The sequence below is a fragment of the Myxocyprinus asiaticus genome, chromosome 1 (genome assembly GCF_019703515.2).
Source record: "Myxocyprinus asiaticus isolate MX2 ecotype Aquarium Trade chromosome 1, UBuf_Myxa_2, whole genome shotgun sequence".
Taxonomy (NCBI): Eukaryota; Metazoa; Chordata; class Actinopteri; order Cypriniformes; family Catostomidae; genus Myxocyprinus; species Myxocyprinus asiaticus.
In genome coordinates, this window is record NC_059344.1 from 49,123,559 (window position 1) to 49,143,614 (window position 20,056).

Below are 20,056 nucleotides of genomic sequence, written 5' to 3' on the forward strand. Positions count from 1 at the left end.
GTGTGGCGTGTAATGAAACGCTTAACGAAGGCCCTGTACAATTGTGCAGCTGAAGACCTGCATAATGGATGATTGGGGGAAAATTCAGCTTGCTAAACTTAAACTTTTGTCTCCAATGCCCAAATGCTTAATAAGTGTTATTAGAAAAACGGTGATGTTACACAGTGGTAAACACTCAATTGTCCCAACTATTTTAAAGCATGTTGCAAACATCTGATTTAAAATGAATATACATAAAAAAAAGAAAAAGAAAAATTCACAAGGTAAAACATCAAATAATGTGTTGTTGTAGTGCTTTCAATAAAGCTCACAATAAAGCTCAGGGTGAAAATAATTTACTAATCACTCCTTTTTGTTTTTATTAGCATTTTCCATACTGTCCCAACTTTTTCAGAAATGGGGTTGTATATCTCACCATGTGTCTCTGTGCAGTGTGCGGTGGAATTGGCTTCAGACTCCATGTGCTCTTTAACACCTCTGCGTGAACAAATATGAATTAAGATACCACATAAAAGCAAACATGACAGCAGTTTATGAAATGTAAATATTTCTCTCAGCTTGGAAAATGTAAATGGTGTTAAGATGACTCAACATCTGCAGCATAGTTTTAGTACCTTTTTGGAAAGCAAAATTCAAAAACTTGACTATTCTCTGTAGCTGCTGGACCCTTGCTGGACTGCAAATGATCTGAAACAGAAAAAAAGTATTTATAAATATGTAAACAAACAATGAGCAATCTTAGGTAAGATACTAGCGATGTTTCATTCCTGAATGAATCTGTCTTTTTGAACATATCTTTTAAGTAAACTAATCGTCCTTGTTGACCTCCATACACTGACTCATATTTCTCATTCACTGACATCTCTCCCTTTTGAAGCCAATGAGCTGAAGTTTGAACTGCAAGACTGCTTTGGTGGCTTTTCTTGTCTATAAAGACTGATTATAACATGAGCCAATGCTATTCGAGTGTGGGCTGAGAAAGGTTTACCCCGATGAACGAAGACACCCTTCACTGAACTAGTCGAGCTGGTCGTTTGAGTCTGAACGAGATGAGATGTCTCATTCATAAACAAACTGACAGTACTGGTAAACTCGTTCGCAAACAAAATGAATGAATCACTTGGTCATCTGGTTCGTGAATGAGAATCTGCTGAACAACTGAACGAGAGAAGGCATGTCTTTCCTTCAGTTTGGCATGTGAGTCAATTGCGTTCAACAAGGAGAGAAAAAGGTGAAATGCACTAAGACAAGTTTACAGGAATGCACATAATGCCCAATGTATGAATGTGTAAAAATGACAGACCATACAGTTAAAATAACAAGAATTACGAATGGATATGTTGTGCTTTGATGCACAGTGTAAGATATTTAGGCTTTTCTTGAACTTTTTCTGTGTCTTGGTAAAAATGAAGCCCATCATTGACAACTTATTGAGAAAAATAAGACCTGCCATTTGTGGCGAAAACAGTTATGGTGTTAAACTCTACTTTTAAAGTGTCTTCGTACATTCGTAGACATGCTAATTCCATTTGTGTTGCCTTGTACTGCTTTTAAAGACTGACTATAGCGTGACTATAGCCAATAGCATTAGAGTACTGGCTGTGAAGGAGCATATCATTCGTTTTACCCACTGAACGAATACACCCATTCACTGAACTAGAAGTAAGTCTTTTGAGTCTGAAGAAGACGAGCCAACAGCCATCTCGTTCACGAACAAACTGAATGAATCAGTCATGTCGTTTGTGAATGCGGATATGCTGACCAGCTGAACGAGAGGAGGATGTCGTTCATTCAGTTCAGGGGCTGAAAAAATTATGAATAAAAGTGAGTGATGACCACAAATTGCAATGACATATGGACATTATTGGAACTCATTATTATTTTAAGGCAAGTATCATTGTCTTTTTTGTATAGCTTGATAGAAAATTCATGCTCAGCAGTTGCACAAGAGTACAATATGATAGATATGCTTTGTTGTCATTAGTGGGGAAAAGGCTTAAGATGCTTAAACACTCTGCAGTGCTGAAGTCTCTTAGTAGATTTGTAGACACACAAATTTATATAAAGGACAATTAGACTTGTTTTGGATCGTTAATGACTCTTCTTCTAAATGTTAAAGAGGATCATTTGGTGTCATCTACTAGCACAAAGGTGTAATTTGTAGAAATGATCAATGAATGAATCAATGAACAAATCTGAACAAATCTTTTTGATGAATGGATTCAAAAGACTTGTGTCACTGACACTGATTTAAAATAACCACCACCACTATAAGATACATACCCGAGTGGGCTGTATTGTCGCTCTTATCAATCTGACTGTCAGTTTGCAAACAATGTGTTTTAGTAGGGGAAGAAATCAGCTCCTGCAAAGACATAGTGGGAGGTAGCAAGTCACTTATTCTGCCATTTGTTTACCCCAATGTGAAGCCAGATGGTTAACACAAAAATCATTCAATCCTATACTATAAAGGTCTTATAAACAATTAAGATAGGATGCCATAAGCCGCTATGGCCTTTGATGCCTCACCAGCACAGGGCTGTGAGATGTTGGCTGAAGGTTGGAGAGGCGACGGGCGAGAATAGCACGGTAGCTGGTATCAGGGTCGTCCTCCAGTGCCACGCTGTCAGGCTGAGAGTCCTCGACTATAAGACAGGGGTTCTCTGTCTGGGGAAAACTTGAATCAAGATCACTCTCACCAGGATCCATAAGGGTGGGACAGGGTTAGCAGATGTCTAAATACACAGAGAATGAGGAGATGAGTCCAAATAAAAGTGTTTGATTGACATCTGCAAATAGATGATGTAATAAAATCAAAGAAATAGGGTCATGTTTTTGCATGCAAAGACCACCTGACAATGCTCTAGACAATTAGGATTCCTGATTTTCACCAAGGTGGCCCAGGTTCCACTCCAGGTATGGGAAAATCACTCCTTTTTTTTGTGTGTGTGTGTGTATTGATAATATGGCTGTTATGTTCCTTATTTGTAAGGCGTTTTGAATAATAGGATCTGTTAAATGACTAAATGTAAATATAGATACTCCTGCACAACATCTGTTCAGGAAGAACACCATATCAAAAGGAACTAGACATTTGTATGCAGTTCAAATGTAACATCTTAATGATGTGTCTTAGACAGAACACGATTACCAAGATGTTTTGCATAAAAGTTAAATGTATATGTGATATAATGTCTGTATGCTGAGAGCACGCGAGACCTCTTGCTACGCGACAGCACGAGACTGCGCATTGCTTCACGTTACTGAGTTTCCCCAGCATGCGTGATTAAATCAACACAATCAAAGAACACACGAAATGCACAAACGATACGCTAAGACACGCAAGAAACTCATGAATTAATTCCACAGCGTCTTCTAACATAAACAACATTTTCTTTTAGCTTTCTCGCGAGGAATGTGCGCATACAGCGATGCGGGTAACTAGCATTGCAATGACAGAACGCAGCCCCTCCTGTAAACAAACGGCCCAACAGTACTGATTTCCTTACTTGAATAGCTGCTGGATCCCTGGCATCTTAAACCACGACAAGTGGATGTGTGAACAATTTACAGTGCATACAGTGCACAGAACTCCTGTATACATTCACAGCCTATCCCTGGAGAAACCCTGCACTTCGCGGCAAAACCCCTGCAGGAATACTCGCCGTTGATTGGTTAGAAAAGTTCTTGACTCAACCAAACTTATAGGAAACCTCTTTTGATTGGCTGAGAGAGGACGCTTGAGGCGGGATTTTGTTATTTGTAGTGGAAGTTCGTATTGCGCAGATGTTAAAAGGCCTCAATGGTTCTTTTTCGTGTTTATTTACCTGCATTTTACCTGAAATTGAATACTAAGTACCAGAATACGACTAAAATATCAAGCAGAACCCCTAAAAAACAATACAATATCGACATATTACGTTACCAAGCCTACAAGGACGCTGAATCAATAAAGTTGCTAAAGTTTATATGTTCAGTGAATATCTCAGGTGAAAAAAGCCAGTAATGTGGACAGATATGAAAATATAATACACAATTAGAACTGTGGCCCCACTATATTTTATTTGGAAGATACAAGAGATTTGATAGACCTTTGAGATTTTAGTTGATACCTTACATTTAAGAATGAAGACAACAGCGTTAATTTATTTTGAGTCCATTCGTTGCCTAATGGAAAAAAAAAAATACGTTGATATTCATTTCTGTTGGCAATGTGTACTTTATGTTTGTTTTTGGTATATGCATTTTTAATATTTATTATTATTATTATTATTATTATTATTATTATTAGTTAGTGACGTGATATGAAATAAAAACCGAGTAAGGTTTAAATATTCTTAAATTGTCTTTTGGAATGATAAAATTATATATATATATATATATATATATATATATATATATATATATATATATATATATATATATATATATATATATATATACACATATATATATATATATATATATATATATATATATATATATATATATATATATATATATATATATATATTAAATGTAAGTTATTTATATGTGTATTTATCTATTTGCATTCAACATGTCATACATGCATATCCAGCTGTTCTATCATTGCACTGAATCATCAGTGATGCTGAAGTACAACAGCATCTTGCATTTAACTGGAACTGCAAACGTGATGACATAGCCTACATTTTTAAGCCAGTGATTGCTATTTCTGCAGCAATATTTTAATATAGGCTACCTCACCAACATAGCCTACATATTATAAAGCACATGACGGCTTACAGCTGTCGTCTCAAAGCACACACGACGCCTTGTCCTCAGTAATAATCAATGTAGAAACGAGCATCATATTAGATCAATGCCTTTATAACAGATCACATAATCACTTCGTCTTAAAATAATCGAGCTGACAGCACAGAAAAAGTCACTGCGATGGCAATAGCTGACGAACATTAGCCCATTACCTGAGAAATGGATCCTTTGCAAACCCGTAGGCTTGTCTATTTCAGGAAGAATGCTGGAAGAAATAAATGGCTGTGCGGTCGATTTTCTCTCTATGAAGATGGGGTGTGTGTGTGGCATACGTGGTGTCACTTGACGACACATTGGTATCTTTAGATGTGCGCGCGCATGATAATTATTAGGAACTTATTCATTTCCAAACAAATATAAAAAAAAAATAGTAACAATACAATTGGTTTTTTTTTTTTTGTTTTTTTTTTTTTGTAGGGGTGGAAAAATGCATAGATGCATCGCGGTGCATCGATCTATCAAAGAAATGTTAATGCATCGATTACTAAATTTAAGAATCGATTATCATTATATATTAATACAGTTGAAGTCAGAAGTTTGTATACACTTAGGTTGAAGTCATTATAATTTAACCACTCCACAGATTTAATATTAACAAACTATAGTTTTGACAAGTCGTTTAGGACATCTACTTTGTGCATGACACGAGTAATTTTTCCAACAATTGTTTACAGACAGATTGTTTCACTTTTAATTGACTATATCACAATTCCAGTGCGTCAGAAGTTTAAATACTCTAAGTTAACTGTGCCTTTAAGCAGCTTGGAAAATTCCAGAAAATGATGTCAAGCCTTTAGACAATTTACCATTTAGCTTCTAATAGGAGGTGTACTGAATTGGAGGTGTACCTGTGGATGTATTTAAGGCCTGCCTTCAAACTCAGTGCCTCTTTGCTTGACATCATGGGAAAATCAAAAGAAATCAGCCAAGACCTCAGAAAAAAACATTGTGGACCTCCACATGTCTGGTTCATTCTTAGGAGCAATTTCCAAATACCTGAAGGTACCACATTCATCTGTACAAACATTAGTACACAAGTATAAACACCATGGGACCACGCAGCCATCATATCGCTCAGGAAGGAGACACATTCTGTCTCCAACAGATGAATGTAGTTTGGTGCGAAAAGTGCAAATCAATCCCAGAACAACGACAAAAGACCTTGTGAAGATGCTGGAGGAAACAGGTAGACAAGTATCTATATCCACAGTAAAACAAGTCCTATATCGACATAACCTGAAAAGCTGCTCAGCAAGGAAGAAGCCACTGCTCCAAAACCACCATAAAAAAGCCAGATTACAGTTTGCAAGTGCACATGGGGACAAATATCGTACTTTTTGGAGAAATGTCTCCTGGTCTGATGAAATAAAATTTGAACTGTTTGGCCATAATGACTATCGTTATGTTTGGAGGAAAAAGGGTGAGGCTTGCAAGCCGAAGAACACCATCCCAAACATGAAGCATGGGGGTGGCAGCATCATGCTGTTGGGGTGCTTTGCTGCAGGAGGGATTAGTGCACTTCACAAAATAGATGGGATCATGAGGAAGGAAAATTATGTGGATATATTGAAGCAACATCTCAAGACATCAGCCAAGAAGTTAAAACTCAGCTGCAAATGGGTCTTCCAAATGGACAATGACCTCAAAGCACACCTCCAAAATTGTGGCAAAATGGCTTAAGGACAACAAAGTCAAGGTATTGGAGTGGGCATCACAAAGCCCTGACCTCAATCTGATAGAAAATTTGTGGGCAGAACTGAAAATGTGTGTGCGAGCAAGGAGACCTACAAACCTGACTCAGTTACACCAGTTCTGTCTGGAGGAATGGGCCAAAATTACAGCAACTTATTGTGAGAAGCTTGTGGAAGGCTACCCAAAACGTTTGATCCAAGTTAAACAATTTAAAGGCAATGCTACCAAATACTAACAAAGTGTATGTAAACTTCTGACCCACTGGGAATGTGATAAATAAATAAAAGCTGAAATAAATAATTCTTTCTACTATTATTCTGACATTTCACATTTTTAAAATAAAGTAGTGATCCCAACTGACCTAAGACAGGGAATGTTTTCTATGTTAAGAATTGTGAAAAACTGAGTTTAAATGTGTTTGGCTAAGGTGTAGGTATACTTCTGACTTCAACTGTATACCCAATGTGTCTGTCTCATATTACACGATAAACGGGCTTGACAAGTCGAGGCGCCTCCGTTTAGCTGCCTGGCACCTCTTTCCCTATACCAAAATGAATAGGAAACATATCCCGTGTTCCCGTCTTTACATGCTACTAATAGACAGTTTTTCATTCTATGACCCTGCTCGATTAAAACCTGGATCGTATCTGCCTGCACATGACATTGCATCTGTAACTGGTTTCAGATTTCAGATTTCATAATGCATCACAATGACAAAGTGTCTACAGCTCTATACGTTTTTGTCTAGTTAGGTTTTCAAGATTTTCCTCCATAAATTTTCAAGGGAGTTATTTATTCACATCCTTTGTTGAAAACTCTGCATACATAAAGGTGCATATGAAAATAAACTGGCTATATGAAATACTAACATTGCTAATACACTTGCTAAAAAAATGAATATTACGTAAAACAATGGAACTATTGAAAAGATGTGAAAATTAGTTGTTTTTAGCAGATGCTTTCTTAACAAAGCAACATTAAAGTGCACAAATCACATTACTTAGTTATTAGCTGAGATTACACAACTCCTTCTCAGATATGCCTTAGATAAGGGAGTAGCACTAAGCAATAACACATGGAATGATCATCTAATCTTGCCACTACTGAGATGCCAAAAAGTAAAATAAACAAGTAAGATGAAACATATAAAAGACACAAATGAGAGGCCATTAGGTCACACAGAAGGAGCTGTAGTTCAGTACTTTAAAGTATGGAAATGTGAAGGAAATTATATCAAATACATTATATGAACTATATTAAAAGCATATTATTTCTTGCAAATGGCTTAAAAAGCACCATTCCTGGTGCTCTGATGATGCCTTTCTCAGCATGTAGAGACTGGGCATGTTGTTAGTGTTGAAACATTATTGTAAGATTTCCCTTCATTTAAGACAAATTGCCATTACAGTGTGTGATAATAAAAAAACTGATTAATTAAGAAAGAACGCGGTAGGAATTGAAGAAAATAATATGAATTGTACTTATTATCCTTTGAACGACAGCAAAGCATATTAATAAGACACAATAAATGTAGAATCAGTATAAATGTAAAATATTAGTATAAATGTATAGTGAAAAAAGTGACCTTGTGTGCATTCATACAGAATCTCGTTTTAAAATTATTGACACACAATACAGAGATGTTCTGCTATAAAACCTGATTTGGTCCATTACAAAAGAAGAAAAGTAAATAAAAAAGTTTACATTTCAGCTGGACAATGAGCAAATGTCAAAGGGTGAAGTGGCTCTAGAATAACAAAGAAAATATTCTACAGTGGACCAGTCAAGAATGGACATACCAATGTTTCCATGCAGCATGCAAAACAGTCAATGACCCAAAGGATTTAAAGTAGTTATTACAGCATTACTTTTTCAAGTATATTAGATGTAACATATTTGATTTTACTTTTCATTAAATAATGTTTTCTAACATAAATATATTATACCTTGAAATAATTCATAAGTAAAAGGTTTCAGTTTTTCAATCTTCTACAATAACAATAGAATGTTCCTTGTGCATTCACGCAAACAGCAGAGGGCAGTATGTAATCCTGCTCTTCATGTTATAGTAGCTCCAATGAGGACCTTGCAGTAAACCTCTCCAAGAATGCTGACTCATGACTAGAGAGAGACAGTGGAAATGATATACAACAGATTTATAGAAGACAGTAACACCCACACTCATACAGATCCCGACCAGTCCCTCTGAGGTGTGGCTTCAGAGGAATTAAGATCACATTTCATCTGCAATGGACAAAACATTGCACACATGTCATGGTGTAAGTCAATCTCACATATCATTATTCATGTGTTATGGTGCAGAACACATTATTCATAGTTTGCTCTTTAGATCATGTATGTGATTTATAAAACAAAAAGCTCAACATTAATCTAGATCTTCCCATAATGGAATTTAGTCACAGTGGGGAAAAGTGGTAATAGAAAGAACAATACAACAAAGGCTAGTTCAACAATTCAAAATACACTGAAGAGCATAACAACCATCTCACTACAAAATGAGCTGTCAACACAAATTGTTGTAGACAAAGGATCTGATGCTTTGGAAGTATTGTGTGTCATGATCTGATTGTCTCCTGGCACAGTCAGCCAAAGCAGCTTGAAGTAGTCTAAGCTTGTTGACCAGTAATATTTGACTGTAATCTTGTTATTAAAATCTTGACTGTTCTGCTCTTCCAGTAACCTATTTGAATTTGCGATTTTTTTTTTTTTGTTTGTTTGTTTTTTTTTTTTACATTATGCTTTATCCAGTTTTCCATGGGATAATAAAATCGTTGCATAGTTGCAAATGCAACATAAACAACTAATGCACCCCATGTATCACAGCATGCATTATTGATACCAAAGTTCTCATGACGAAATGTAGGCCTAACCTAAGCATTTGCTAGCATCAAATAACCAATAAAACGACGTCTTTTCTAAAGTGCTCCTCCTCTGATCCCGCCCCACGGAGAGAGTGCTCTTGGCTGCAGTTGTCATGGAAATGCCAGAAGTCCCTCGGCTCCCGATACGGTTACCATGGAAATGCCGCTTGGAGATGGTAAGATAGGTCCTCGGGAGAAGCGCGAGTTTGTTCAGCACCTTGGACAGCAGTGGTGCGACCGTCGGTCCGCCTTTCTGCCAGAGTCGATACTGTATGCTCATTGTGATCGGGGAACATTCAACGGATCTTCAGCTTGATTTAGTGAAAGAACACATTAAACGGGGTGAGTCGCCGACGTTTAGTTTGCTTAGGGGCTGTTCAGAAAAAAAAAGCTAGAACAGAACAGACCGCTGGAGTCCTGGAGAAGAAATGTTAACCTTCTTTTTCACCTGACAAGGCGTCTAAAAACAGCGAGACGCGACGGTCAAATACGCCCGCCTAGCGCATGTTTAGAAAAGCAATAGAATAATAACAGAACAGACGAACACAAAAACGCTTTCGGTATGAACGGCCCCTTAACAAGTGGCATGAACAGGACAGTTCAGTAGTCACACGGACCATACAGTGCAGAACTGTACTGCTAATACTGTTTTACCCAAAATACTATCCTTTCAGTTATTGGACAGTTATCTTTAAACATTTGATTTAATCACCTTGAACAAAACTGAAAATGATAAATAAGTAGGCTATTTGGTTTCAAAATAAATGTGATAATTTCAGGGATTTTCATTAGTTACATGAATTTGCAAGATTTCAAATGACCTCAAAATCAACCTTTAGACATTACACACAATGATCTCATGGATCAGGAAAATTTTGCAATGCAACAAACAGGTGTGAAGGAAAGTACTATGGTAGTTTTTTTATTTATTTTTTTTTATTGCTTTTTAGTGTTTTGTCTTTTTAATGTTGATAGATAGATAGATAGGCAGACAGACAGACAGATAGATAGATTCTTCAATCTAAAATATTCTCCTTTCAGTGGAATTTATGTGGCCCCTTGCTTCTTTGTGAGATATCTTTGATCTTGTGTGTTTTTTTCAGCATTATGTGCTATTCTTTTATTACATGTGCATGTTACAGGGATCCTTTCATGGGAAATTGATCTGACCATCTGGGACTTGAACAGGGAACTACAGCTCTTCGAAACAAAACACTGCCCAATTCTCTTCAGATGTGAAAGGTCAGTAATTAAAGTTTCCAAAAGATTAAGGTCTTTGTCTGCATTAACCTAACTATTTTAACACACAGAATATGCACACATCCCTCAAAAACTGTTTTAGCCTGTTTTTAAGAATTACGCATTTCAATTTCATAACAAAATTCCATCAAATTGAATTTTGTAATGTTTGACCAAATTAAATTAATAATACTTAAAATATTTACTTTTTTGTTTTATTTCATCTAAATACAAGTGTATTCATTGCAATATGCAGCAGGCTCAGGCAAATATTCCAAGTAGGCATAGCTGCAGGCCAGAGATCTCCAAATCGGGGCGGAATCTCCAAAATATGGCATGGTTTCTCCAGAAGGGGGCGGGGTTACACCAAAAGGGGGTTGCGCCAACTCTAAGAGGGGGACACCTCAGCAGATGGTTAGGGCTAGGGAAAATGTTAGGGAAGGGGCTCCATATATCGTCTTTGGTGGCGATTTGGAGCTCCCACCCCTTTTTAGAGCTCTGTCTGCAGCTCTACCATTCTCAAATATTCTGAAATAACTTGGATCTACTGAATACTATATTTTGTTTCAGAAACAGACATCTATTTGGTATTTGAGATTCTGATCATAATATGCTCTCTTTACTCTGTCAGAATCACAGTTTTATGACAGCAGAAATCTGCCTGTCATGAATTGACATTTGATAGCTTATAGACTATGTGAAGGTGAGAAAGTGAGTGTTAAACAACAGTTCTTCATCACCAGTGATTCTGCCATGCCACACCCACCTGAACTTTCATAGCCTATGAAATGACTGCATAGTGTAAATGCACATTACATAATGGGTGTAGATTTCACTATTTTACAGTTGTGCTCAAAAGTTTGCATACCCTGGCAGAAATTGGGAAATTTTTGCATTGATTTTGAAAATATGACTGATCATGCAAAAAAAAGCTGTCTTTTATTTAAGCATAGTGATCATATGAAGCCATTTATGATCACATAGTTGTTTGGCTCCTTTTTAAATCATAATGATAACAGAAATCACTCAAATGACCCTGATCAAAAGTTTACATACCCTTGAATGTTTGGCCTTGTTACAGACTCACACAGGTTTAAATGGCAATTAAAGGTTAATTTCCCACACATGTGGCTTTTTAAATTGCAATTAGTGTCTGTGTATAAATAGTCAATGAGTTTGTTAACTCTCACATGGATGCACTGAGCAGGCTAGATACTGAGCCATGGGAAGCAGAAAAGAACTGTCAAAAGACCTGCATAACAAGGTAATGGAACTTTATAAAGATGGAAAAGGATATAAAAGGATATCCAAAGCCTTGAAAATGCCAGTCAGTACTGTTCAGTCACTTATTAAGAAGTGGAAAATTTGGGGATCTCTTGATACCAAGCCAAGGTCAGGTAGACCAAGAAAGATTTCAGCCACAACTGCCAGAAGAATTGTTTGGGATACAAAGAAAAACCCACAGGTAACCTCAGGAGAAATACAGGCTACTCTGGAAAAAGACAGTGTGATTGTTTCAAGGAACACAATACGACGATACTTGAACAAAAATGAGCTGCATGGTTGAGTTGCCAGAAAGAAGCCTTTATACCGCTGCCACAAAAAAGCCCGGATACAACATGCCCGACAACACCTTGACACGCTTCACAGCTTCTGACACACTGTAATTTGGAGTGACGAGAACAAAATAGAGCTTTATGGTCACAACCATAAGCACTATGTTTGGAGAGGGGTCAACAAGGCCTATAGTGAAAAGAATACCATCCCCACTGTGAAGCATGGTGGTGGCTCACTGATGTTTGGGGGGGGGGGTGAGCTCTAAAAGCATGGGGAATCTCGTGAAAATTGATGGCAAGATGAATGCAGCATGTTATCAGAAAATACTGGCAGACAATTTGCATCCTAAGCACAAGGCCAAGTTGACCCTCCAGTGGTTACAGCAGGAATAGGTGAAGGTTCTGAAGTGGCCATCACAGTCTCCTGACCTTAATATCATCGAGCCACTCTGGGGAGATCTCAAACGTGCGGTTCATGCAAGACGACCAAAGACTTTGCATGACCTGGAGGAATTTTGCCAAGACGAATGGGCAGCTATACCACCTGTAAGAATTTGGGGCCTCATAGACAACTATTACAAAAGACAGCACGCTGTCATTGATGCTAAAGGGTGCAATACACAGTATTAAGAACTAAGGGTATGCAGACTTTTGAACAGGGGTAATTTCATTTTTTTCTTTGTTGCCATGTTTTGTTTTATGATTGTGCCATTCTGTTATAACCTACAGCTGAATATGAATCCCATAAGAAATAAAAGAAATGTGTTTTGTTTGCTCACTCATGTTTTCTTTCAAAATGGTACATATATTACCAATTCTCCAAGGGTATGCAAACTTTTGCGCACAACTGTATCTACATTTCACTTTAATATGGAGCACTTCACAGTGACAGTGAGGTACTGATGTCTGTATGTGGTAAATTGTGCAGCAGAGTACATTTAGTTTGGAATGTGTGATTGGTTTTAGTCCAAGTTTTCTGTGTTTCAAGGCTGAGAAAAAAAGGAAAGAAAAAAGGAACTGTCAATATAAAACAGCAAGCAATTTGTGACAACTTGATGGTCTAACCATAAATATGTTGCTGTAGATTTATACATTTGAAAAAGGCTCCTGTTATGTATAAGTGTGAAAGTACTAGTTTTATTTGTTGAGTCAAGGTAGTTTGTTAAAGCTTTAGTCATAGTTATGTTCAAATATTTTTTATTTTATTTTTATATTAATTGTATGTATTTACCTCAGAAAAGCCTTACAATTATTGACTATACATTCTGAAGCACATAACATCATGGCATTGTACTTTGTTTAGTATTCATCCTTCTCTGTTCTGTTTGAATTTGAAGTGTTACAATATCTGAGCAGCATACTGTAGCTCTGATGGCAACATGCTATGCTACACACTGCAACCATCAGCAGAATTGAAGCTATAGGGGATGAAGCATTAAATCTAAATTTACTTCCTCTGCAGTATGGCATAACAGCACCCAAACACACGCACACACTTCCATGCACATGCTCTCATTTAGCACATGGTCACTCTATCACTACGGCATGCTCTGGACATCACTCCTCGCCTCATCACCTATTTTCATACTCTTTATCTCACAGACTTTTGGTGGTGTTCTACCTCGTGGCTATCATCTAAATCCCCTTTTAGCCTCCCTTACACATGACTGCTGATTCCCTATCTACATCTGCATGAATTAATCATCAGTCTCTCCTTTATTATTCTTTACCACCAGATAATATCCTTGGTCTTCCAAGTTCTCTCCTTTTTTCCTTCTTTTTGTGTAGTTAACTTGTGCAGTCTGTGTGGTGCACAGTTCATGCATAGTGGCATCTGTAATAGTCTTATGGGTGTTATAAATGAGATCAATCAGAGTGCTTGCTGGTGGGGTGCTTTATCCCTGTCAGCACCACACTGTGACTGAGGTTTACGTGGCACAGGGTGTGAGTAGTGTGAGTGACCATATATTATCCACATGCATCTCAGGGTATCAATCACAAAAAACACATTTAAAGGTGAAGTGTATAATTTCTCTACCAGCATTTCTCCACTAGCATCACCAAACGGAACTGCAAAAATAATTCACTGAACAGTTGCTCCACATTTGCCCATAGTATTTAAGTGCAGAAACCTGCATCTTATTCTCTAACCACCTGCAGTCTAGTCTAAGCAGGTACAATGAGAACTGCTACATCTTGAGTATGTAAATTAAAGGTATAATTCACCCAAAAATGAAAACTCTCTCATCATTTACTCACCCTCATGCCATCCCAGATGTGTATGACTTTCTTTGTTCTGCTGAACACAAACAAATATTTTTAGAAGAATATCTCAGCTCTGCAGGTTCATACAATGCACGTGAATGGGTACCAAACCTTTGGAGCTCCAAAAAAGCACATAAAGGCAGCATTAAAGTAATCCATATGATAGAAGTGATATAATAGGTGTGGGTTTAGAAACAGATCAATATTTAAGTCCTTTTTTTAATATAAATTATCCTCCCTGCCCAGCACGTGGAGATGCATGAGGAATGTGAATAGCCAAAAACAAATAAAGAAGAATGTGAAAGTGAAAGTGAAGATTGATTGTAAAAAAGGACTTAAAAATGTATCTGTTTAATATTGATCCGTGCAAATAAAGACTGCTTTTACTGGGCACAATTCATTATATAGAGAGGTGTCTGTTGCTGATTTGATTAAATTAATTCTATGAACACAGATGGATTATTCAGTTATTGTTAAGACAAGCCATTGTTTTAAAGATTTCCCTTTGCTCTATAAAAACAAATGCCATTCTGCTTGGTGCATTCAAGTGAAGGATGCAATTAGCACGCTGAAAAGGGCAGGAAGTGAAAAGATAAAGTGATATAATGCACCATCACCACTGAGAAACAAAAATGCTTTGAAGCCAGAGAGACAGTCTCTCACTCTCAAGGGCAGACTTTGTAAAGAGCTAGCAATATGCCATTCCACTGATCTCTAAAGACCGACAACCTCAATAGAGGGGTTCAAACAGCATTTGGGACCAAGGAAACTTTGTGGCTCCAAATGCTGTTTGAACTTCGTCATTAGAGGTCAATCAGTACAACTACAAATCCAACACAGGGAATGAATGAGACTGAACGCACAGCTTTGTTTCAGTTTTTCTGTGTGGCACTGAAAATGCACATACACATGTGGAACAGGAATCAGAGCGTAAACAATGCTGTTCGTCTCATCTGTTATCTCTGACAGGCTGACCAAATCATGTCATTTTTTTCTACATTGTTGACTGGGTCATTAATTTAGCTCAAACCCAAAATCAAACACATCAAATAAATGCAAGGCAGCTTGTTACCTTTTGACAGAAAGCCACACTGAATTAGAACAGAGAAATGTGTTCTTATGGAATCTCTGTTTGTGAGGGTGTGTATTAGTTGTAGATTTTGTATAGTTTCTTATCAGATTGGGAATTGAAGATATTCTTGGTTCCAACTCATTTAATTTCTTCACCATCAGTGCATGACCTAGTGCAGAAGTGGACTGGCCCCACTGCAAACTCTTTCTGTCTGCTATTATAACATCTTAATCTGCCTTAGAAGCAAGACTGCTGCTTTTTTCAGCTCACAGAATCTTCAAAATACATTCCTTTATTGAGAGTGATGTATTATAAGGTATCATTAAGCACAGATGTTTTCTGCTAGTGTTGTTTAGTCCCATTTGATGCTTGGCCAAAAAACAGACTTCTATCAATAATGAACCCACCTGACCTTGGTGACCCATATACCATGTCATGCTGTAGATGATTTGGTCACAAGGTGTATAGTTGACTTGTAACAGCAATTAGTAACATTCTAATTATTCCACAGGTAAAGCAGAGCATAATGTTCATATTGTTAAACATCATGAACATGTCTTTTAATAAACGTGATGTGGATGCAAAGTCGTTAGTCCAAATTCTGCCACCAATATGCAAGCTGTCACAAGAACACACATCACACCTGCAGACTGCCTTGCTCTTTTTGTCTTCAGTGCATTTGAGATAGAATGTGAAAGGGAGAAGTGTGAAGAAAATCTATCTTTAATCAGAGAAAGGGAGCTGCCTTGCTCTTCTCCCAGCAGACATAGTGACTGCTCCTATTTCACCTTGGTGCCTGAAAGGTGGCTGGAACTGCTGCTCTGCTCTTTACAAAATCACTTTCATTGTTTTAGTCAACAGTGGAAGGTGATGGAGGAGGATTGAGCATGCTCAGTACGGCCAGTCTGCCACTCCTGCAGCTGTGCTTGGAATACTAATCAGGACGTGAGTGCAGTGTCATCATGGCTGACTGCTTGTAAATGTCAGTGCAACAATTGAGTAGCTTTAAGTTAATGCTGGATTAGTTTAATTAGGTTTTAAGCAACAGTTTTCATTTTTATGTTTTTTTATTTGTAGGAAGAAAATACATGTTGAGCCTTTTAATATTTGAATTAAAAAATGACAAATGTTTTAATTAGGTTACAATTCCTTATTGCGTCATGATTTTTTATTTATTGCATATGTTTTTGAAAAGAAAGACTGCATGTTCTTAGCAGGAGAGGTACAGTTGTGTTTCTAAGCACTGCTGCTAAATTCCCACATGACCTCTATCTCAAGAGGAAAAGTGCTGGAGATGAGACATGAAAGAATCTCTGGCAACATGTCGACCTATTGTATGTCTGAGCTGCACTGTGAATTGAGCATTATTAGTTTTGCATTCTGACAGCTGAGGTCAAAAAACAACCTCCAGGACAAATGAATAGAGGTCAGGCACAGAATAACAGTTCATGAGACAGGTGAATGCACAGTGATAAAAAAAACAACAGGAGATATTAGAAAGAATGCTGGCCTCAGTCACCATTCACTTTCATTGCATTATATTTTTTTCCATATAATGAAAGACACTGAATGGTGACTGAAAGTAATATACTGCCTAACATCTCCTTTTGTGTTCCACGGAAGAAAGAAAGGCTACAGATTTGGAACAACCAGAGGTTGTTTAAATGATGACAGAATTTTCATTTTGTGTGATCTATTCCTTTAAAGAAAAGACAAAGAGAATTAGTAAAATAAATAAATAACGAAAAAAGATCACTGTGTTGTTTTTTTAAATAAATAATGGGATGATTGTGTAATATAGACTTAACATACTGTATGTGTTGCTATTCCCATATGGGTGTTGCTGAGTGATTGCCTCCCCTGAAATCTCAGCCAGGGATTTTACAACTGACATAGATGGATGGGCCCTTGAACAAACATTACAGATGCCTTTACGTCCCTAGAGACAGCAGGGAGGAGGCTGGAATGGTCACCATGGCCCAAGCTGTCTCATGCATTGTTCAATTAATTAAGACTTTTCAGTAACATACCATACATTAACCACTGCAACCACAGCCCACTGCTATTATCTCTCGTATGTTTAGCAAGTTTTCTTGTAAAAGCTTCCAGATATGCAGTTGGGACTTACATGCATGAGGTTCTATGGGATAAGTAATTAAATCAATAAACAGGGGAAATTGACAGGGTGGAGAAAAATGGGTGATGAGCTTGTGCTGTTATGTTTAACTGCAACCTCCCTCTTCAGTGATAGAAAGATGAGAAGAAGCAGTACTCACCTCTAATGCACAGCTTTCACATTTATTTTGGAAGATTTAAATGTTGTTATTTGATATCCAATGTGTTTTAAATGGCCCTAGTTCATAGTTCTAGCTATTTATATGGTGTGGTTATGGCTTCTTTACAATCTATATGTGGGAATTATTTTAAAATCTGAAATGTAGGCATCACTGCAATGAAAAGCTGCATTGTTACAGCAAAATCTAATCTTGGAGAGCTACAACACTGAGCACAGAACTCATGTTCACATTCAAGCCTGAAACTTGAGCTGTTAGGTAAAGCATTGATTTGTAATTATCTCACTTTAAAATTCGTGATTATCTCACCGTAAGCACAGACAAAAGTGCAAATCTCTTGTCTGAGACATCAGCAAAGAGTAAAGAAACTACCTATGAAGCTGTTGTCCTTTTTTTTTAGTGTTGATTAATAATTCAGGATGGGTTATTGATTCTGGTCCCTGCAGTCTGCACATGAACATTGAGTGTCAGCATGCTGCTCAGGCGACTCCAGTCTGCCTGATGGTGGCATTTATTGCTGGGCTGGATCTTGCACCACATGCACCATAGTGTAACCTGAGCCCACGCCCAGACTCTGAACCAAAGGTCTTAGGAAAGACAGAGGGGGTTTGTAGAAAGCAAAACAATTATTCCACACATATCTTGAAGAGAAGATGCTTTAACTCTGTGGTATTGTGCTAATGCACTACCATTTTGTAAGATGAGCCAGCTGTTATCATGGGACTGTAATGAAAGCAGATATTTCAAGAGATGGACACAGCCTGTCTAGCAGAAAGGGCGCGGCTGACAGACTGCTGCTTTGAACAGTTGCTTAGGATTCTGGAAGTGTCTATTTATAATCTTGTAATGGCATCAATTTAGATGTGATTTAACAAATGCAAACCCTTTTTGAATCAGCTAAACACATTCATCTTCTTTGAAAATTAAAACATTGTAATGCAATAAATGTATTCTTCTTTTTTATATGTTGTAATCGTTCTTTAGAATTGACAGCATCCTCACCCGATTACTGTAAACCCAATTCTGCCCTGGCTCATTGTCAAGAAGGTGGTCAGAGCCAGGCAGGCTGTGCAATTAACAGAGCGCATTAAATGGGTTAGATTTTGGCATACTTGTCCTGGCTGCAGCTGTCGGCTGGGATCAGCTGTACATTAACTGCTAAACAAGCCGGCCCAACCTTGTCATTCTTGACCACCACAACACCCAGTGTAGCTGAGAAATATAGAATTGTTTATGTTTATGTTAAACAGTTAGAGTGTGTCAAACAATTCTACATGAATCATGATGACATCCTGGTAGCATTCAATCAGAAGTGTTGGATATAGTCTGGAGAAAAGTGAGTCATATATTTAACTGATATTTAAGTGATTGAAAGTGATGCATTTAGAATGGAGGAAAATAATTCTGTTTAAATTGTTCATGTGAATACTCTGGGACAAAACTTTGCCAGACTTAAGAGTGTTTGAATTGGGTCTTTCATCTTGACCAAGAGTCCATCTGCTCTCTGTTTTCTTCTTTGGCGTTATTGATCAATTAGCTCTTAAACACTAGAACATTTGGCAGTAAACTGAACTGAGATTGATGGCTCCTCTAAAATTAAGAACACATTAGGCCTGTGGAGAGATGCATTTCCACAGTTGTACTCACCTCATTACATTACATTAATTGATAAGTATTGGAATGGACCATGCCAGATTTTATTTGCTTATAACTTTGTTGTTGTTGTTGTTGTTGTTTGTACTAAACTGATGACAAGTGTTATTTCCTGATGCAAAGGCTTTTTGAACATTTAATTAAACTTCTATCTAATTTATATACAGTATATATTTGTATGTTGAAAGGGGATTGGAATTAGCAATGCATCCATGGAAATTTTAACACATTTGTTGCATATCACAGTCATCTTTATTCGTAGTATGTCTGTGAAAACAGGCCACACCCACTCTCTCCTACGCGCACTCGTGTGTCTGTGTGCGCGCGCTCAGGCTGCTCGGCACACGATACGCACAGCTCAGCATCAGCAACGGTAGGTTTCATCTGCCATCTAATTCTTCATATGTTTGCTTATTGGAAGATGTTTCAAATGTCTTGCTCTCTGGCCGAGGTTATTCATTCATAAAAGGTGCTATAATGTTGATCTAGCTTTTAACGCGGGTTGTCTTGGTCTGTGGCGTTTCTGGCTTGCCCACTGATGTGTCTGCTGGTTTATTAACCTAGCCTATATATATATATATATATATATATATATATATATATATA

The 20,056-nt window shown here is 37.4% G+C and overlaps 2 protein-coding genes across 4 annotated transcripts in view; one reads left to right on the plus strand and one right to left on the minus strand.

Moving 5' to 3' along the window:
- The window catches only part of LOC127447163 (TP53-binding protein 1-like), a 31,736-nt gene extending 26,698 nt beyond the window's left edge, over nt 1-5,038 (minus strand). For 2 of the 3 annotated variants that reach the window (XM_051708800.1, XM_051708784.1), the window contains exons 1-5: nt 3,510-3,649; nt 2,530-2,735; nt 2,284-2,365; nt 615-687; nt 416-477 (exon numbers count right to left, since the gene is read on the minus strand). In XM_051708800.1, the coding sequence (XP_051564760.1) occupies nt 416-477; nt 615-687; nt 2,284-2,365; nt 2,530-2,709 (397 nt within the window). In that variant the 5' untranslated portion in view covers nt 2,710-2,735; nt 3,510-3,649. Of the gene's footprint in view, nt 1-415; nt 478-614; nt 688-2,283; nt 2,366-2,529; nt 2,736-3,509; nt 3,650-4,949 lie in introns of those variants that run through there. The other variant, XM_051708792.1, reaches the window with a different exon arrangement.
- Nucleotides 5,039-9,470: 4,432 nt separating this feature from the next.
- LOC127447284 (microtubule-associated protein 1A-like) overlaps nt 9,471-20,056 on the plus strand; it is a 33,971-nt gene continuing 23,385 nt past the window's right edge. Inside the window, 4 exon segments of the mRNA XM_051709064.1 lie at nt 9,471-9,713; nt 10,514-10,586; nt 10,588-10,617; nt 16,721-16,725. Coding sequence (XP_051565024.1) covers nt 9,644-9,713; nt 10,514-10,586; nt 10,588-10,617; nt 16,721-16,725 — 178 coding nt within the window. The 5' untranslated portion in view covers nt 9,471-9,643.